Source organism: Dasypus novemcinctus, chromosome 17 (genome assembly GCF_030445035.2).
Source record: "Dasypus novemcinctus isolate mDasNov1 chromosome 17, mDasNov1.1.hap2, whole genome shotgun sequence".
Classification (NCBI taxonomy): domain Eukaryota; kingdom Metazoa; phylum Chordata; class Mammalia; order Cingulata; family Dasypodidae; genus Dasypus; species Dasypus novemcinctus.
The window spans coordinates 83,185,483-83,204,297 of record NC_080689.1 but is presented as its reverse complement, the minus strand read 5'-3'; the positions used below and the strand labels follow the sequence as shown (position 1 = coordinate 83,204,297).

At 41.6% G+C, this 18,815-nt stretch overlaps 2 protein-coding genes across 3 annotated transcripts in view; one reads left to right on the top strand and one right to left on the bottom strand.

Annotated features, from left to right (window-relative positions):
* LOC131274036 (protein IWS1 homolog) overlaps positions 1 to 18,815 on the bottom strand; it is a 97,023-nt gene that overhangs the window by 45,395 nt on the left and 32,813 nt on the right. The window lies entirely within an intron of this gene.
* Positions 1 to 18,815, top strand: part of LOC131274038 (uncharacterized) — a 33,743-nt gene that overhangs the window by 12,730 nt on the left and 2,198 nt on the right. The window contains exons 5-15 of the mRNA XM_058279060.1: positions 2,629 to 2,784; positions 8,395 to 8,465; positions 8,923 to 8,947; positions 10,709 to 10,779; positions 11,226 to 11,250; positions 13,472 to 13,542; positions 13,983 to 14,007; positions 14,592 to 14,665; positions 15,121 to 15,145; positions 16,521 to 16,580; positions 18,328 to 18,416. Of these exons, the coding sequence (XP_058135043.1) occupies positions 2,724 to 2,784; positions 8,395 to 8,465; positions 8,923 to 8,947; positions 10,709 to 10,779; positions 11,226 to 11,250; positions 13,472 to 13,542; positions 13,983 to 14,007; positions 14,592 to 14,665; positions 15,121 to 15,145; positions 16,521 to 16,580; positions 18,328 to 18,416 (597 nt within the window). The 5' untranslated portion in view covers positions 2,629 to 2,723. The remainder of the gene's footprint in view (positions 1 to 2,628; positions 2,785 to 8,394; positions 8,466 to 8,922; positions 8,948 to 10,708; positions 10,780 to 11,225; positions 11,251 to 13,471; positions 13,543 to 13,982; positions 14,008 to 14,591; positions 14,666 to 15,120; positions 15,146 to 16,520; positions 16,581 to 18,327; positions 18,417 to 18,815) is intronic.

Genomic DNA, 18,815 nt, shown 5'->3' with positions numbered 1-18,815 from the left:
TGAAGTACATCACAGAATTGATTTCTTTGCATGGTTTGTTTGTAGTGTTACTTATAAGACTATACCCTGTATGACAAAAATATATTCAAAGTACAGATAGGTGTTTTCATTTCTTATTTTTGCCGGGAAACAAATGGAATGAAAATCTTAACTTGAATATCTCATTCTCCAAGATATTAAAAGGCAAAAAAAAAAAAAGGAGAACTAAAATGTTTTGATATTTGTCTCCTGTCAAATCATCCACAGTACAGGTTCTTTTGCAGAAGGTGTCACCTATACAATATATGTCAATTGCATTGATGTATAGAAGGGATAATTGTATCCTGGACGCTCTGGATGCCTCTTAAATGTGCCAGAATGACCTGGGTATAAAGATGAACACCAAGAATGGGTGCACACATGGAGAAATTCACCCATGATGCTGTGGGGAGGGCGCTGTTACATTCACCTGGAAAACAGTGTTCTGGTATGGATTAGAGGCATGTGCACCTGTGACCCAGCAGTCCCTGTCCTTGTTCTATATAATCTAAGGGCCATGAATGAGGCATGAATGCGATGTCCACAGAAAGGCCTGCAAAGACTCACTTGCAACAGTTAGATCCTGAGTAGTCATTCAGGGAAACAATACAGTGTATAAAATGTAGAAGGAATACACTTATTGTGCAATGTCCTAATGTGATATAATTACTTGGCATTCCAAACAGCGAATGTTGATTCACACAGCAACAGCTTGGAATTCCCACAATATTCAGATATAACATCCAGCCATACTCAAAAGAGTTTATACTGTGTGCTTCCATTGATAGAGTGTGAAAAAGAGAGAACTCTAAATTACGGCAATCACGGTCAGAATAGTGGTAATTGCTGGGGGCTACTGACAGGAAGTAGCAAACGTTAGGCTGCCAGGGGCTGGACACATTCTGAGTGTAGGTCAGGGTGTTCACAACACGTGTGCTTATATGAACCACCAAGCCCTGTGAAGTGCATTTGTGTACTTCACAATCATTAAAATAAGCATTAATGTTTAGAAAAAAGAAATACAAAAAGTTAGCGTGCCCACAAAGTAATCTCCAGGTCCCAGTGGCTTCCTATGTTTACCGCACAATATTCATAAAGACATCATGCCAAAGCAGAACACACTTGCAAAGAATAGATATAGAGGGACACTCTTTCATCAAATCAAGAGAATCTTGATACCGAACACCAGAAAGACAAAGATGGGAAAGGGAAATTACAGAGAACATTCTTCTGAATACACGTGCTGAAATGCATGGAAAACATCTGCATTTTGGACCAGAGATTACAAAGGAAAGTACCTGGGATTTCCTGGCAGGATTTCTGTGGGATGATAGCAGAGGATGCAGGTTTCTGAGGGCAGCCTGGGAGAGGGAGTAAAAAGGAAATCCCTTAATTGATCAGAGTGTGGGACCCAAAGGAATGCAGGTCCGGGTTGCTGAGGAAATCCCTAGATGGGGATTCTAAGCTATGTCTAGGGATGGGACGCTCTCCTTCCTCACTGCTTATTCAGGCTTCACTGGTTGAAGGGAGCTAGTGCTTTGCAGAGCTGCCCTGGGCAGTTATTTGTGAAAATCCTGGGTTCTGAGCCACTGTGGTAGCCAAGCTGATGACTGGTCATCAGGAGTGGTTAGCTGACCCCCAGGAAGTCTTGTACAAGGCAGCTGACAGTGTGAATAGTTTGGGGTAGGATGTCCACAAGATTCCCTGGTCCTTCAGAGGAACTCCATTTGGGGGAAACTGAGTCATGTTCTGCATCAGAGAATTAACTTTTAGGCAGACAGTAGGGTGAGGATTTGAGCCACTCTCTTCCCTGAAATCAAGTACTTGGCTGGCCTTTGTCCACAGCTCCGGGGAGGGAACTTGGAACCCCTGGAATTTGCCAAGTTGGGGTAGCGCTTACATTTCCTGACCCAAATCCTTCACTCAGCAATGTTGTGAACACACAGGACTCATTTGGGGGTGACAGGACATTGCACATGTTCTCCAGGAGCTCTAAAGCATCACACCCATGTAGGGCTGAAAGTCAGTGTCACGCCTCCCCTGTCCTGAGTCATCAAGGCTCAGGGCAAGCCACCCTCTCTGGAGCAAAGCACTAGTAGAATACTTGCTTATTCCTCCCAACCTTTAACAATTAAACTCTTCTAAGTCTTTTATGACATATTGGGCATTTTTCTTAAGGATTTGCTTGCATTTACTCATTTTCAGTTTCATAATATGCACGATTAAGTAGATCTTATTAAAGTTTTCAAATGACAGTGCTGAAAACTGAACCCAGAAAATTTACAAGCTATAACCTGGCTTGGGTGGCCTCTAAATGGTATTTGAACCCAGATGATCAGACACTAGCACACATTGGTCACTGTGCTTTGCTGCTTTCCTGTGCTGCCTCATCTCCATAAGGGCATCCCACATCTGTCTATTGAGTTTCTAAAGTGAACAACACAAAACTACAACATCTTTTGAAACCAAAATTAGACCCAATGGGGTCTTCTGGGAAGCTCCTTAATGAGAGGATGATAGTTTGAACTCTAAATAATTCATTAAAGATTTCCTATGCTCAACTGTCAATAACATGTCAACTGATATTTCTATTGTGCATGCGTTTCCCAGGTTCATGTCTCAAGTATAAAAAGAGAAAATGTGCTACTCAATCCAAAAAGTCTACTGCCCGCCATTCCCAGTCTGTCAGACGTCGCAGAATCACCATGTGTCCAAGGAAGAGGAAGGGCCATCAAACATCCCCAAGCAACTCTTCTTCTTTGGAAGGTACAGTGGAATTGCAATCATTGTATTGCCTCAGTAATGTTGCCTGTAGTTTATGTAGTGTCCCCTACTGAGGGAAAACCTATACAAAGGCTAAGATGCCATCTTTTTTAAAATTAATGTTTGACAACTTTATTATTATTTTTTTAAATATACCTTGTAAGGTTCTTTTTCTCTTTTTTTAAGATTTACTGATTTATTTATTTCTCTCCCCTTCCCCCCACCCCAGTTGTCTGTTCTCTATGTCTATTTTCTGCGTCTTCTTCTTTGTCTGCTACTGTTGTTGTCAGCAGCATGGGAATCTGTGTTTTTTTTTTTGTTGTGCCATCTTGTTGTGTCAGCTCTCCGTGTGTGCAGCGCCATTCCTGGGCAGGCTGCTTTCTTTCGCGCTGGGCGGCTCTCCTTACAGGACGCACTCCTTGTGCGTGGGGCTGCCCTATGTGGGGGACACCTCTGCGTGGCACGGCACTCCTTGCACGCATCAGCACTGCGCATGGGCCAGCTCCACACGGGTCAAGGAGGCCCGGGGTTTGAACCCCGGACCTCCCATGTGGTAGAGGGACGCCCTAACCACTGGGTCAAGTCACAACTTTATTAATCGTGTTAGTAGATAGCACCACAACCACATAATGAAAGAGGCACTGACAAAAGTTGGTTTGTGTTTACTGGTAAACAGCATTTCAAGGCAATGTTTGGTCATTAATCTATTTATGAACTTTAGCTGAAAGAGTTGACTTCAAAAAAGTGCTGTGAGATTGTTATAAGAATGATATAAATTGTTAGAGGAGTTTTAGATTCACATAAAAATTGTGCAGAGAGTACAAAAAGTTCCAACATGTTTCCCTGCCATCCTCCTAGTGCAGACCAAGCACTGTTTCCCCTGTTGACCACTCTCATTATTATGGATGTGTGTATAATTAAAGGGACAGTACCAGTACATTGTTTTGGAGAATCATGCTTCCTGTCTACCCCTCTGTGCATTTTGACAAAGGCATATTGTCATGTAACTCCCATGACAAAAATTCAGGTGTTTTATTGTGTCCCACAGATTACATTCAGAAATCCTTGGTAACTGTGTGTGGTGGGCTCATTTGGAAATAATGTATTTGCAGATGTGATTAAGATGAGGTCTATTGAATTAAGGGTGGGTGTTAATATTCTATGACTAGAGCACGTATAAGAAGGTAAGAGACAGAGGAGAAAGCTGTGTGAAGATGGACCGACACTGGGAGGAGGAGGCCATGTGAAGATGGAAGAAGAGACTGAAGTTGTGCTGCCATAAGCCAGGGCACCTGGAGCCACCTGAAGCCATTAGAGTCAAGGAATGACTCCTGGCTAGGCTCCTCAGAGAGACAGAGTGGTGCTACAGACACGATAATTTTGGAGTTTTTGTCCCTAGATCTGTGAGGGAATAAGTTTCTGTTCTCAATTGCCACCCAATTTGTGGCAATTTATTATGGAAACACTAGGAAACTAGCCAGATTTGGTACTGGGAAGTGGGGTGTTGCCTTAATAGATACATGGAGAGGTCTCACAGAGGCTTCACATCAAAATATTGTTTCTGAACACAGACATGGGTGATGTTTACCCACATGTTTCCGAGTTGTGTGCAGCCAGTGAGACTTCCCATTGAGGCCCAGACATCAAAGATAACAAACAGAACTCAGCACTCTGGACTCCCTGGATTTCCAAATACGTTAAAAAAAAAAAAAAAAAAAAGGGAAATCATTGTTGTATTCAAGAATTTCGGAGAGTAGGCTTTTTGCATAAGATAACAGCAAAAAATAATGTACTTGTAGACAATTAAAAATATATAAAAAACTGTATATTGAAATTTGATGGACTTTCCCTCCATTTTCTATACTCCTCTAGGTTCTGTCGTTAAGTACCAACTGTTAAATTTTTGCACATCCTTTCAGATTTACTAATTGAAAATTCATGTGCAAGTGACACTCTACCACAACTTTTCTAAGGGCTTTACCTATAGTACTCACATGTTCTTCATTTTTAAAGAAGTTTTAGATTACATGAAAGTTATTTGTAAATATAGGGATTCCCATATACCCCACCTCATCTGCTCACATTTTACACATTTAACAACACATTTCATTATTGTGATATATTTTTACAATTGATGAGCAAATATGGAAGCATTGTTACTAACCATGGTCTATAGTTTGCATTACCGTTTACACTATGCCCTGCACAATTTTACAGGTTTTGACAAAATGTATACTGGCCTGTATCTGTCATTGCAATGCCATGTGGAACAATTCCAATATGCCAAAAATGCCCCATGTTACACCTATTCTTCCCTGTGCTTCCCCACAGAAACTGCGGTGATCACTGTCTTTCCATCAATGTGGAAAGGACTTCTAGTCCTAGAGTAATAATAAATCTACTTTGGTCCATATTTACATTTTCCTCTTATGTGTGTTCATTCCTCAATCTTGAGGATTTCGGAATGTTTATGCCCACGCTACTTCTGATTAAGATGGGTTTTAGGTCCTATGGGGTAGATGGAGGAAACGCTGTTGCTTGCAGTGCTAGATACTCTCTGTCTTTTGGGATGGGTGTTGTCCATCATCCTTCTTTTGTTACTTATCCTGGGTGAATCTGAGGAACTGGAAGAGTAGGTGTTGGCTGCAACCCTGCTGAGATTCAGGGCTCCAGTGGCATATGAACACACTGCAGATTTAAGTCTCTGGGACATACACCTAATGGATATAGTGATAAGTATAGGTTCAAATATATGGGCAGAAAAACCATGTGTAGCAAATGAGCCTAACTCTGATACACCGGGGAGATTGGCTATCATATATTCTAAGGTAAGGCCCACCCATGTGGTGCCGATTTCCTGAGTTTGGCTGAAAGGCCTAAAGTGTCCAGATGTCTCTAGAGCCCACAGCAGCACCCCTGCTTGAAGCACTGCTTTCTATGGCAGTCATTGAGATCGTCCTGAGATGTGCAGAACACTCATGTCCCTGCATGTGTCAATTATTAGTTGAAAGAAACTGGCTGTGAATCAGCAGTGATGGTCATTTGTATGGAGCCTTCCATATCATGAAGGGTACTATATTCATTTTGCAGGGCTGCCATACAAAGTACCAAAATCTTGGCCACATAATAGCAAACAGAAAGAATAAGACCTAGAAATGTGTTCTTCTACAGCTCTGGAGTGCAGAAGTCTGGAATCAATGTGTCACAGCACCATGCTCCCTCTGGAGGCCCTAAGGGAAGAGTTCTCCTTTGGCTTTCCCTCTCTTTTGGTGGAGGATGGCAATCTTTGGTGATCCATGGCATGTAGCTGCATGAGTCCAGCCTCTGCCTCCACATTCCTATAGCCTTCTCCCTTTACTGTTTCTTTCTGTGTCCCTTCTCATTTTACAGGGACACTAGCCGGTTGGATAAGGGAGCTTGGGAATGGTATTACATGCCTATTTCTACATCAATGTGCTCTCTGGCTAGGAAAATGTTTCATGTTTCTGGGGAGGTTTAATTTTATTTCTTTTCCCCTTTTGAGTTCATGAAAACTTTGTTGCAGATGCTTTGGTATTTACATTTTCTTCTGATACTTTTTCATTTTTCTTTCTTTGAGAATTACTCAAAGAATTGGAACTTTATGATAAACACTTAGTGTCTTACACATAAAATTATTTTGTCATTTGCTTCAAGTGTCATTTGAAAATTACCCGTTTCCTAGATGCCTTAATCACTGTTTCAGTCATCGTGTAGGCACTGCACAGGAGCACTCCCTGATAAAATATTGGTCAGTGTCTTATTATACCTCTCTAAACAGTCCTCTCCCAATCCTTTCTCCATCCCTCCTTTCTCCACTCCACCCCACACAAACACACATACAGCACAGCAAAGAAACATATTCCCATTTAGATGCTGCCAAAATTGGGGTCACTATAAAGGTCTCCTAATTCTTCACTCAGAACTCTGTTCAAAGTTAACTTGTGGTTCATTCCATGACTTGGCAAATATATCAATTGAGACACTTATAATTAAGGTAAAAAATAATCCAAAGTGATATTTTTATGCATTTTGGGACAAAGGACTTCATAATAAATAAGACCACTATCATTTGTAATTGCTGTTCATCTCACTTGACTGGGTCTCTGTTAACAGTCAGGGAACTCATTCATTCAGAAGAACAGGCATTACACTTAGGCTGTCAACAATGGGATCTTTGCCAGCTTTGTCAGATTCATTCAAAAGGGAGATGATACATAAATAATGTGGCTGTTGTTAAGCAAAGCAGGTAAACTTGGAGTGTGGACTCCTGGGTTGGAAACTAGCTGAGTCTTGAGTAGATGTATCTTGAAAGAATATATGCAAATTGATAATAAGCACAAGAAATGATACTCAATATAATTAATCCTCAATGAAATGCCAGTCAAAACCACGATGAGGTGCCCCTTATATCCAGTAGGGTAGCTAACGTTTTTAAGAGAAAATAAAATGAAAAATAACAAATATAAGTGAGGCTGTGAATCAACTGGAAGGCCCATACATTGGTGGAAGGAAGGTAAAATGGATCAGCCAGCCACATTGGGAAATAGTTTGGCAATCCCTCATTGAGAAAAACACAGGATTACCATAGGGCCAGCAATCTAACAACTAGGTCTATATATAAAAAGAATTTAACTTAAAAGGGGGACACAAATAGGTATTTGAAAACTCAGTGTTTTTTGCAGCAGCATTCAGAATGGCCAAAAGTTTCAAACCACCCAAGTGTCCATCAAAATGGGAATCAGTAAAAAAAAAAAAAAAAGAAAAAAAAAGAAAAAAAGCATATCCATAGAATGGGCCACACAAAGTAAAGAAGTTCTGATGCACCCTACTATATGCATGATACTTAAAAACACTATACTGAGGAAATAAGGAAGATATGAAAGAAAGACAGTGTATCGATGTACTTATTTGAAATATAAGAAAAAGAAAACTCAGAGAAAGAAAAGGAGATTAGACTTTATTACCAGGGGCTAGGGAGATAGGAGATTAGGCTTATTGGTTAATGGCTACAGTTTCTGTTTCAGGTAATGAGAAAATTTTGGAATTGAATGTTTGATGGGATGGTAACACAACATTGGACATGTAATTAATTGATGACAGTAAATTAATTGTATAGATAAAAATGAGTAAACTGGCAAATTTTATGTTTGTAGATGTTAACTTGTTGAAAATTTTTAAAAATCCTGTAGAACAGATGAGAAACTCAAAGTCAACAAAGATCTGTGAGGGCGAAGCAGTAGCTCATGATGTCAATGAGTTTCCAGCCATTTTGCTGGATTTCAGAATGGGTCAGATAAGAGTTGGAGCCATATCACTGTATCATATTGTACATTTTAGTACCACTTGTTCGTGAGCTATTTCACATTGATTTAGACTCTCCTTAACTACAAAGCCAAGGGTCCTATTTCTGATGCCCATGATTTCCTCTCTTTGGTCTCCTTCTTCCATGAAGTGTGTCTGGGTAACTCCACAGTCCATGTTTCCTGACCACCCGGACCTGCACATTGTAAGCCCCTGTCTGGGTCAGGCAAAGATCCCTGAATAATATCAGCCACACCCCACTGTACTGACTGTTACTCTGTGTCCCCCTAGCTCCCCTGGAAGACCTGGTGGAGGACCCTCTTCGTGACAGGGAGGATGAAGTGGTTCCACCTAATGTTGAGGTAAGGTCATCTGTTTTGGTCTAAGACAGAAATATTCCTTTCTCTTATTTGTCCTTTTCAATTGAGTAAATATCATAATACACGATGGTGTGAATTATAGATATCACCCACTGGTCAGGGGAAAGGATATTTGGAAGGGTTCTCTTACCAAAAGAGCCCTGATAAAGAAGGCATTAGAAATTGAAGCACCAGGTTATATAGCATATGGTAGTGGGCTTGTGCCTCAGCACCAGTATTCTGCTTGGATTTGAACTTTTGTAACTCCCATCAAAATGGTCTGGAAAGTCATATCCATCAGGCAACACTTGAGCCATTCCTAATGTATTTTCCATGTTTATTTACGGGGCCTTTGACTTTACGAATGCTTCCTATCAGTTCTCATAAAATCACCAATACCTGAGAAGATGCTACTCGACATCATAGGATCCTCATAGTGTTTTCTTTTTTGCAATTCCAGGGGAACTCCAGAGAAAGTGAAAACGGTAGGTATTCTGTGCTAATCCCACATCCGAGGGTAAAACAGAGGTGAAATAAGGAACTTCCAGAAAACGTTCAGCTGGGGACATCCTGGACAAAGCATCATGGTGACGATGAAATGGTTTCTCTGAAGGGAATCTGCCCTTGTTACTACAGTCTGTGGTTTTGTCTGTGGTCTCTTTAGGTTGTGCAGGCTTTGCATGCATGGGGGTTTGGGGGGGTCTAGTGTGAGTTTCTGTGGTGTAATTTTGACTTTGTGTGTGTGCATATGGGGGCAACCATGAGCAGTTTCCCAGATGTTATATCCCATTTAGACTGGACAATTACCAGGGACAACAGGGACAGTTTTCTCAAATATACCCCATCACCACTGCATGTTCTATGTACATGAACTTGTTCCACACTCACCAAAGCTGGACCTGGGGTTTGCTTTCTATGACCACAACACAGATGGAAAACTGAGGGCAAAGGTGAACATCCCAAGCTCTTGCACTGCTAATGGGATGGTACTAAATGGGAACCTAGTCACATGTCATAATACTTTGAGTTACAGGCCTGAACTTGCCACGCAGCCATCTGCTTACTAGAAACCATACAAGGGAGTTACAGCACCTGTATATGTGCATACACCAGAATTTACATGAGCCTACAAAGAGACCAAAACTGCCCATCATTATAAAGTAGCCTCAGTGGTCACATGACCTAGGCCAAGTACCTGTGCTGGCTACCACAGACTTTGATATAGTTATTAGTGCTCAAAGGACACAGTAATCATACATGCTAATGAGCAGCTCCAAATTCTGAGAGTCATGAGGCATCACATAGGATGACGTGATCCATGATAACTGGATTGAGGTCACAGCTCAGGAACTTACCCGAAGCAGATAGGCATCGGGAAGACAATTTAGTACATATGACAGCATCATCCCAAAGGACACAATAGGCACTCAAATCACGAGTCCCACAAGATGGTCTTTGAAAAATAAGAATGCAGACACATCTTGGTTCTTAACCTGGTGTCCAAACCCCTTGTGGAAACGTTCCTAAAGAGCTGCATTTGTGGGTGTTGACACTCAATCTGTATGTCCCTACATAATGGCTATCCCACATTTGATGGCCAATGATGCACGGTCAGTATTTCAATGGCTACTCACACTTGGTGTGGGAGAGAAAGACTGGAAGTAAAACCATCTGATTAATAAGTGTTGCTATTTAAATGTAAGATTTTAGTATTCCCAATCTTCTGTGATATGTTATCTTTATCCCAATGGGTTAGTGAATAAATGCAATAGAATGCATTACATGGAATGGAATCCAGACCACCAGAATACTTTGCTTCTAATCAAGTGATAAATTTCCGTAGAACAAATGGTAAATGCAGTGTCTATATATGTGGTGTGGAGATGGAATTAATTTGCAGTTGTCCAGAAGATACTGGCACTTAAGCTGAGATGTACTATAAAGAGGAGGGATGGTGGGACTCAGGCATTGAATCATAGCCTGTTTTTCAGTGCCATTTGTACACTGGGTATGGTCAGAAGGTTTAGGTTGATATTAGCTTCAGAGCTAGGGATATATATTTGTTTCTTTCTGGCTGCTCTCTTTGCATCCTTCCTTCATGATGGAAGATGGTCCCACAGCAGTTCTCAGCATGCTTGATAAACTACCTCCTCTACACAGTTAAGAGTCTTGTCCAAGGCTGTAAATTTACTTTGAAATTTATGAGAAACACACCAATGTGATGAGTCATTCTGTGTCATTCCTAGGAGACCAGGAACAACTGATGGGGGCACTTCCAAGTGATCAAGAGGATGAAGAGGTCCCATTTAAAGCCAAGGTGAGCTTACTAGTCATTGATCTAAAGTTGATTTTTTGGTCTCTTCCATTGTAATTGATATCAGATGAGGATACTTAATCATGAACATATTAGATGAAATATTACATTTCCTTGGGGTGGGAAGCATCATGTGGGGGCTCTTCTAACTGATCCAACATTGAAGAGATCAACCACAAAGGGGAGCAGAAGTTGACAAAGTAGGCTTTTGCTCAGCTACAATTTTTTTCTCCTTCGATTAAGAATTTGTAATCGCCGCCCAAATTGAACTTAACAAATGTGCGTCCAGGAAAATCTCATGCCTTTCTTGGTGTGTCTGCTACACCTGCTCATCAGGTTTGCTTGACCCCTATTTCACATCTGAATTTCTAATGCTGCAAATCAAGCAAAAATCCTTTGCAAACAGCCGAAACATGATCTGATCCTCATAAGGTTTTCTCTGATTGCAGGTGGCCCCAGGAGAAAGTCAAACAGGTACATATCTAGAATTGCTGAATTGAGGTAATTTTGGATTAGACAAGCAGGGCATTGATCCTAGGTTTGCCTGGAAAGCCAGGGTGGTTCCAGTTACTGGTGGGATTTTTTGAGGTATGGTTAAACATTAAACATTAATTCCTCCTGATAAGGAATGTGGTCATGCTCTATTGTTCTCTCAGTAGATGTATTCACTTCACTTGAATGGATTTGTGTCTATGGCAGTCATGGAGTGTGTATGAGCGAAGCCTATTGGAGGGATTGAGAAGGTGTGTGTTGGGGCATTGCTGTGTGTTTCCCTAAGTGAAGGGTCCAACATACACAGGACAACTGTCATTGAAACCTTTCTAAAACACCATCACATCACCACAGCACATATTGCATATAATAACCTGTGAACATCTCACTAGAATCAGTCCTGGAATTATGTAAACTCTCCCTATCCCTTACAGCCAGGTTCTGAGGGGCATAAGTTAATGACCCGAGATTTCAAATTCCTAAGTTGTAGAGACGAGATTTGGACTGAGGCATGTAACCCCTATACTACTACTCTGAACTACTGAATATTACCTAATCACAGGTATGGGTCACTAGTGACAATGAAGGAATTTCCACTGCCTATATATATGTAGGTGCCCATGGCATTTCCTAAACATGACACTCGTGTATTAGATATTCACAGGGGTCACATAACACAGGTTAGCAGGTGCATTTTACAAGATACTTATTCACAGTTATTAGTGTGAAAAACACATAGAGAGCCCCACATGTTGCTGGTAAACTCACAGACTCTCAGACTCGTGAGGTTTCAGTGGGACAAGCTTGCCAATCGCTGCCAGTACTGGGTCACAGCTCAGCACATGGCCCGAGCAGACAGACAGGGATTGGAGAGATATTTTCATCTATTTAATAACGTTATCACCATAAGCCATTAAAAAAAAAAAAAAAAAAAAGATCATTCTGTGAGCTGCTCATTTGAGGAAGAGTAATGAGTAAGAACTCAAATTCCCTCTTAGCCATTAGGTTCATGTTCATCATTCTTATTTCAAGTTTCCCTTATAGCTAGCACAGAGATTCATGCTCAACCTTCAATCGATCCTAACTCTCCCACTGTGGGATGGCTCATATAATCATGGAGAGGCACATCACGCAATGAATACAAAAACATGGTAATGAAAAGGAAGATGAAGGAAAAATATCATATGGTGAACATTGGATACTTTTAAATGGTAGTCCATGAGTACTATGACAAACCCTATAAATATTATCTTTATGACACCTGTTAGTGACTCAATACAAAAGAATACCTTGTCTAGAATTAAATCCAGTCAACCAATAAATGAATAAATAAAACACTACACAACAGATTAGTGTTGTAGTAGGAGCACTTTGCATTAGTGGAGATGGAAATGACCTTGGAAAGTTCAAAAGGGCATTGACAACTTGTCTAGATTCAAAACAGGAAGGGGGAAGCAGATTTTGTCTCAACGGACAGAGCGTCCACCTACCACATGGGAGTTCCAGGGTTCACACCCAGGGCCTCCTGACCCATGTGATGAGCTGGCCCACGCGCAGTGTTGATGCGCACAAGGAGTGCAGTGCCATGCAGGGTTGTCTCCCACATAGGGGAGCCCCACACACAAGGAGTGTGCCCCATAAGGAGAGCCTCCCAGCATGAAGAAAGCGCAGCCTGCCCAGGAGTGGCGCCACACACACGGACAGCTGACGCAACAAGATGACGCAACAAAAAGAGACACAGGTTCCCAGTGATGCTGACAAGAATATAAGTGGACACAGAATAACACACAGTGAATGGACACAGAAAGCAGACAATGGGGGGGGGGAGAGGAAGGGGAGAGAAATAAAAAGTAAATCTTAAAGAAAATAATAAAAACACAACTATTAAAAAAACAGGAAGGAAAAGTGATGGAGCTCTGTAAGTAATACCATCTGTTTAATACTATTTTTAGATTGAATATATCATGTTGAATTTGGATACCTTTAGGTACACAGACAAAAAGTTTTCATTTCTCATTTTTTTCCTGTTCCTCTTCTCCTTTACCATCCTTCTTCCACCAAGGAGGATGGCCCAGCAACATATTTTTACAGACTTATTACCCCTCAGGTCCCTATTTTCTTGCCCCCTGCAGTGTCAGGGTAGGTCCCTGAGTAACCCATGAACACCACCCAATGTATTGACATTTACTCTGTGCCCTCCCAGGAACCCCTAAGGGCCTGCTGGATGAGTCCCCCAGTGAGAGGGAAGATGAGGAGGTTCCATCAAATTCCAAGGTATGGTCACCCGTTCTTTCTCTGTTGTCAAATTGCTGATTTTAAGTTTTTTTGGTTTGTTTTTTTTTTTTTCTTTGTTTTATTTGCCAATTGAGTTCAGATATGAAAATCAGACCAAATAATTATAGGTGACGTCTATGATTTCCTTAGTCAGGAGAGTGTTCATTTGGAACCTTTTACTAACATCTCTGCTTCAAGAGGAACTTCAAGGAGTCCCCCCTACATTACAGGGCTAGGTTTCCTCCTCAATAGATGGGAGAGATGCATAAAACAGGAAATGCTATGCCTTTCCACAAGTGTCTGTTACAATTACTTTTTGGGCCTTCATCTCAACCCGTTTCCCATCTAGTTTTCTAAAGGCAGCAAGAGAGTAAACCAACTGTACAAACACTATACAGCCTGCTCCAGTCCTCAGAGGGTTTTCATTTCTCTAATTGTAGGTGGCTTCAGGAGTAAGTGAAAACGGTATGTATTTTGGTATCACTTTACTTCTTTTTTAAAAACATCTGGATGATTTAAACTAGGGGTTTCATGCTTTCTTTACTGTGGAAAGCATCCTGATTTTACCTTCCATGTGGGCATAAGAAATAGAGGGGTCCTTCTGTTTTAGAGGAAGAAAAATGTCCACATTGTACAGTACTTTCAGCAGTTGTGTTCCCCTTGGGTGGGTTGGGTTTTTGTTCATATCCCATGATAGTTGCACATTTTACAAGTATTTAAATGTTCAAAGTTCAACAATAACATTGGGCTTGAAAATGGGCAGGAGGAGCGGTAAGAAACTGTCATTGAACAACATCCTCTTTTTTAGTACCTTTACAGGTTCCTTTTATGGTGCTTTGGGATGTCTTTAGCTACAGTGCCAAGGACTGCTTCCCTTTGTATTGCTGCTCCTCCCTGTTGCCCTCCTTCCACTCCTTAGCAGCTCACTTAGGCTTGCTGAATACCTGCCTCCTTGTTATTCTAATCCCTCCTCCAAGTCAAGCAATGCTTCATGACTAAATCCAGAGCAACTACCCCAATGTACTGATGCTATTCCTCTGTTCTCCTAGCTCTCCCGGAGGGCCTCCTGGAGGAACTTCTGAGTGCCCAGGCAATAGAGCACACTCCATTTACTTACACCAAGGTAAGGCCAACTTTCTTTATCTGAGATAGAACCACTGCATTCTTGGCTTCTTTCATTTCTAATCCAATTCAGTTACGAAAATTTGACCACGTACAATATAGATGAGAGGTTCAAATGCTTGGTGCGTCAGTGTTCAGTGGGCATGTATTAGGAGCTAATCCCAGTTTGAAGGGGGCAATCATAAATGGCAGCATCAGGTTATAAACTATATGGCAGGAGGACATTCTTTAGCAGAAATTTTTTCACCTGGAATTAAGAATTTTGTACTTAGTAATCAAAATGGACTTGAAAACTGCATCATCCAGGACTGTTCATGCTTTACACCTGCTTTTGGTTTTCCTTAACTTCCTTCTTTCCCTCTTGTATTCTTAAGTCACCAAGAGGACACAAGCCTCTTGTAGCACTATAGATTAAGTTCTGATCCTTACGGCATTATCTTCTCTGTAAAATTGCAGCCAGTCCCAAGAGCAAGCAACAATGGTAAGTATTCTGAAATCCTACACTTGCTGAGAAAAAGTCCAGATATTGAAAAACATGAATCTTCCTTGTCGATTGAGTTTAAAGAGGTTCCTGATGACAACCTCCTTGAGGGAATAAGGATTTGGGTGTGGTGAATGAAATGGATATTCCAGGTAAGAACTAGGGTTGTCTTTCTTAAGAAGTTGAGTACTGATTAGTTGGCATGTGTTTGTCTGCATGGAAGTGGTGTGTGTTTACATGTGTATGTTTGTGATGTGATTCTCAGAATACATGTTTTGATTCTCAATGGGCATGTGTACAAATGTGAGTCTTTAATGAGTTTTCTGGATTTTTCACACACCAAACAGCACAACGACTAGTGTCAACTTTCTTTGTAATAAATCCCATCAGTATCTCTTCATGGATAAATATATATGTCAAATATTATCAAATTATGTACTACGTTAGTGTGGCTTACAATATGTAGTGTGGCTTACAATATGTCAAGTATACCTCAATAACTCAAGAATAATCCATCAACATCAAAGAAAATTTTCATGAAGCTCTACAGGGACAGAAATGTGGTACAGGACCCTTTTTCTGGGATGTAATAATATGTCTTGGCTTAATAATAAGCTTTATAAGGCTTTACTTATACCTCATAGCACCTTGAATGGTCAGGATGAAAGAAAGGCAGACATACATGTCCATTCATTAACGTATGAGACAGGGCAGTTTTGAGAAGGTGAAGAAAAGTCTTCAGAACTGGACATTTAATGAATACAGTCCAAAGAACTTGAGATTTTAGGTGCTTTGACTCCTAATCCACACATTTTCTTCAAGTCTCTTCTGCCTGGCAGAGTCTCTAAAGTTCTGCTATGAATTTGTCAACATTTGTCATTTTAGTTCACACAGCCAGGGCATCTAGAGCAGATTCTAGTTTTTGCAGTTTTGCTAAAGCCCAATACCCATTTGTGCTGGTAGCTGTGGTAGGGATGATGCAGAAGGGAACCTGTGCATCCTCACAAAATGCTCCCCAAGGCAGCAACCCAGAGTCTAGCACTAGGTCTGTGCTTTGAACTCATCTAAGACAGAGCATGTCCAAAGAGTCATAATTTCAGGGTGACAAGATTGGAGGGTCAGTGCTCTATTTTCCAGCTAAATAAGGGAGTGAGAAGTTGAGAGCTGATACCTTCCCCTCCTCTCCCTCACTTGCAAGCACTTTGCACTTTCTTGCTAAGGCCTCAGGCTCCAGAGGGGCCCAGGAAGGTCTTAGAACCCAGGGCAGAGAGCTGGGTTTTCCTACGGTAGCCAGAGAGAGATCTCAAGGAAGAAGGGAGGGATGCGAGTGGCCCAATCCTTAATAACGTTCCTGCGGATCTTTGTTTTCCTGAAGACTGGCTTGCGGACTGCAAGTATGACTCCACTAGCAGCGATGACGAAGACGACAATCCAGGTAGGTTACAATTCTCGAGGAAGGATCCAATGGAGAAGATACCAAGATCAGTAGTTATACCTGGTGCCTTGGAGTCTATGGAGGGGGGCATATTAGAAAGTTTAGGAAATATTTATGAGGGCCTGCTTTCATCTTTTCGTTTTCAATAACATAAAAGTAGGAGATATAATGACCGTGAGCTTTGTGTGTGTTGTGTGTTAAATGAACTTTCCATGTATTTTTTAAAAAATTAACTTCCCATGGGTTAGTTTTTTCATGTCTTCTCAACAGTCTGACAACAAAACTTTGGTTTCCTTTGCTTAGCATCCCATAGTAACCGATACAAGAAATCGTGGTTTGGATTTAAGTGTTGAACTTCAATGGAGTGGGTCTGTTGGGACACAATCTCTCAGGTTCTCACCTGGACCTGGGACAAAGTGTTTTTAGCTAGTGCCAGATGGCACCTGAGAAGTAGGGCCTCATCCCGTGCACTTTTAGATCTAGTTTTAACTTTCTTCATGTTCCATCCTTACTGCGGATCCTGCTTTAAAGGTTAACCATGGGTTGGAAGCCATGAAGAACATTTTCTCTGGGCTTAGCATGTACCTGTGTCCTTGAGAGGTGTGGCTAAAGCACATTCTTGAACTCACTACTATTTTGCACTTCCTACCCAAATCCAAAATGCCAGTGTAGTTTGGAAACCTAAATTTAATTACGTCTGAGAATGGTTTGAATCCAGTTGCCCCAGAAGAGCTTTCAAAGCCCAGCAGGCTTTCTGAGGACTTGTATGAATGGGCCGCTGACTTGTTTCACACACTGGCTCTCACAGTCCTACGGGGCTGGTGCTCTGGAATTGAGTATGCCCAAATCAGAGCCTCTTGGCAGCAGGGCCACAGGTTTCCTCCTGCTCTTTGAGTTCAGTGCTATGGTCAGCAGTGCCCTGTTTCTCAAGCAATATTCATTTCTCTCCCTGTGCCTTTCTGCAGGCTTCTCAAAGCACCCAAGGTACTCAGGCCCAAGAAGGCTTGATGAAACCTAGAAGGCTCAATTCATTTAAATGGCCACACATTCTACACAAGGCTATTAACACACCTGCAAGATAAGGGAACGTGGACAAGTTACTTTATGTCTAATTTCCTGTTAATCCTCTCTAAATCGCTTTTTTTGGAACCTATGGAGATGTTGAGAGGACAGAATGTTTGCATCACACCTAAAGCCATACCAGACACTTCAAAAATCACTTGCTTTTGGGGGTTGGTGGTAGCTCTCTTCCACAAGATCTGATTCAACTCCAGATCCTGAGTGTTGCATCTGGAATTGGTAATTGGCCAATCCATTGATTGGAGAGGGTGGCATGGTACACTTGATCATTCCCCTGTGTTCTCATAAGGAAAAACAATGTGAATGGAAGACAGGAATAAAGGAAATAAGCAGTATTGGGAGAGAGGAGAGGCAGGGAGTTTCTGAGGCAAGATGATGGAAAGGAAATCAACATCATGCTTAGCAAGACATAGAGAAGATGCCTGCCTTCTTTGAGGACAAGGAGGAAATGGGCATTCCTCCCCAGAATTATAGTATATGAGGTCTGGTAAACGGACCCTGTTGACATTAGGCCAACCACACAGGGCACAGGAGACGTTATCGAGGCCCAAAGAAAGTTGGGGTGATACAGACAGAATTGGGTGCCAAGCTCAGGTCACGGTATGACAAAGACAATAGGGGCTCTAATTCTCCCCTGAACCCTAACTTTCTCCTTTCCTTTTGCAAGGTCACCCTATCACAGTCACCGCAATGATTCACTCAGAGGCGTTTTTCTCGGACTCAGAAGAGTCAGACGTAGAGAATGGCAATATGCATGTAATTTATTTCCTCTTCTTGCCTAATTTTAAAATCTTCCTGTTTCTTCTTTGTAAGCATTTCTTTGTAGCTCTTCTCTTTCCCCCTCCTTTTACAATTGTCATCTCAAAGGCCCTGGTAGCCTCCAGGAAGGTGAGGTTATACAATTGACAATGTTTTTAAGATGTTTCTCCACCTTCTTCACCTACTGTATTTCAACATTGCATGGATTTCCAACCCTACTATGCACCATAAATCAACTGGTGTGTCCCTGAATGGCCCAGGCGAGAAGTTGTGCTGAAGTCTGAAGCATTGGCCCACATCATGTGGGGTTGGCCCCTGGGAAGTTTGTTCTGGGATGGACTCTCCCTTCACTGCCGTGTTCCTCCACATATGGCTCTGGAAAAGCAAGTGTGTTCT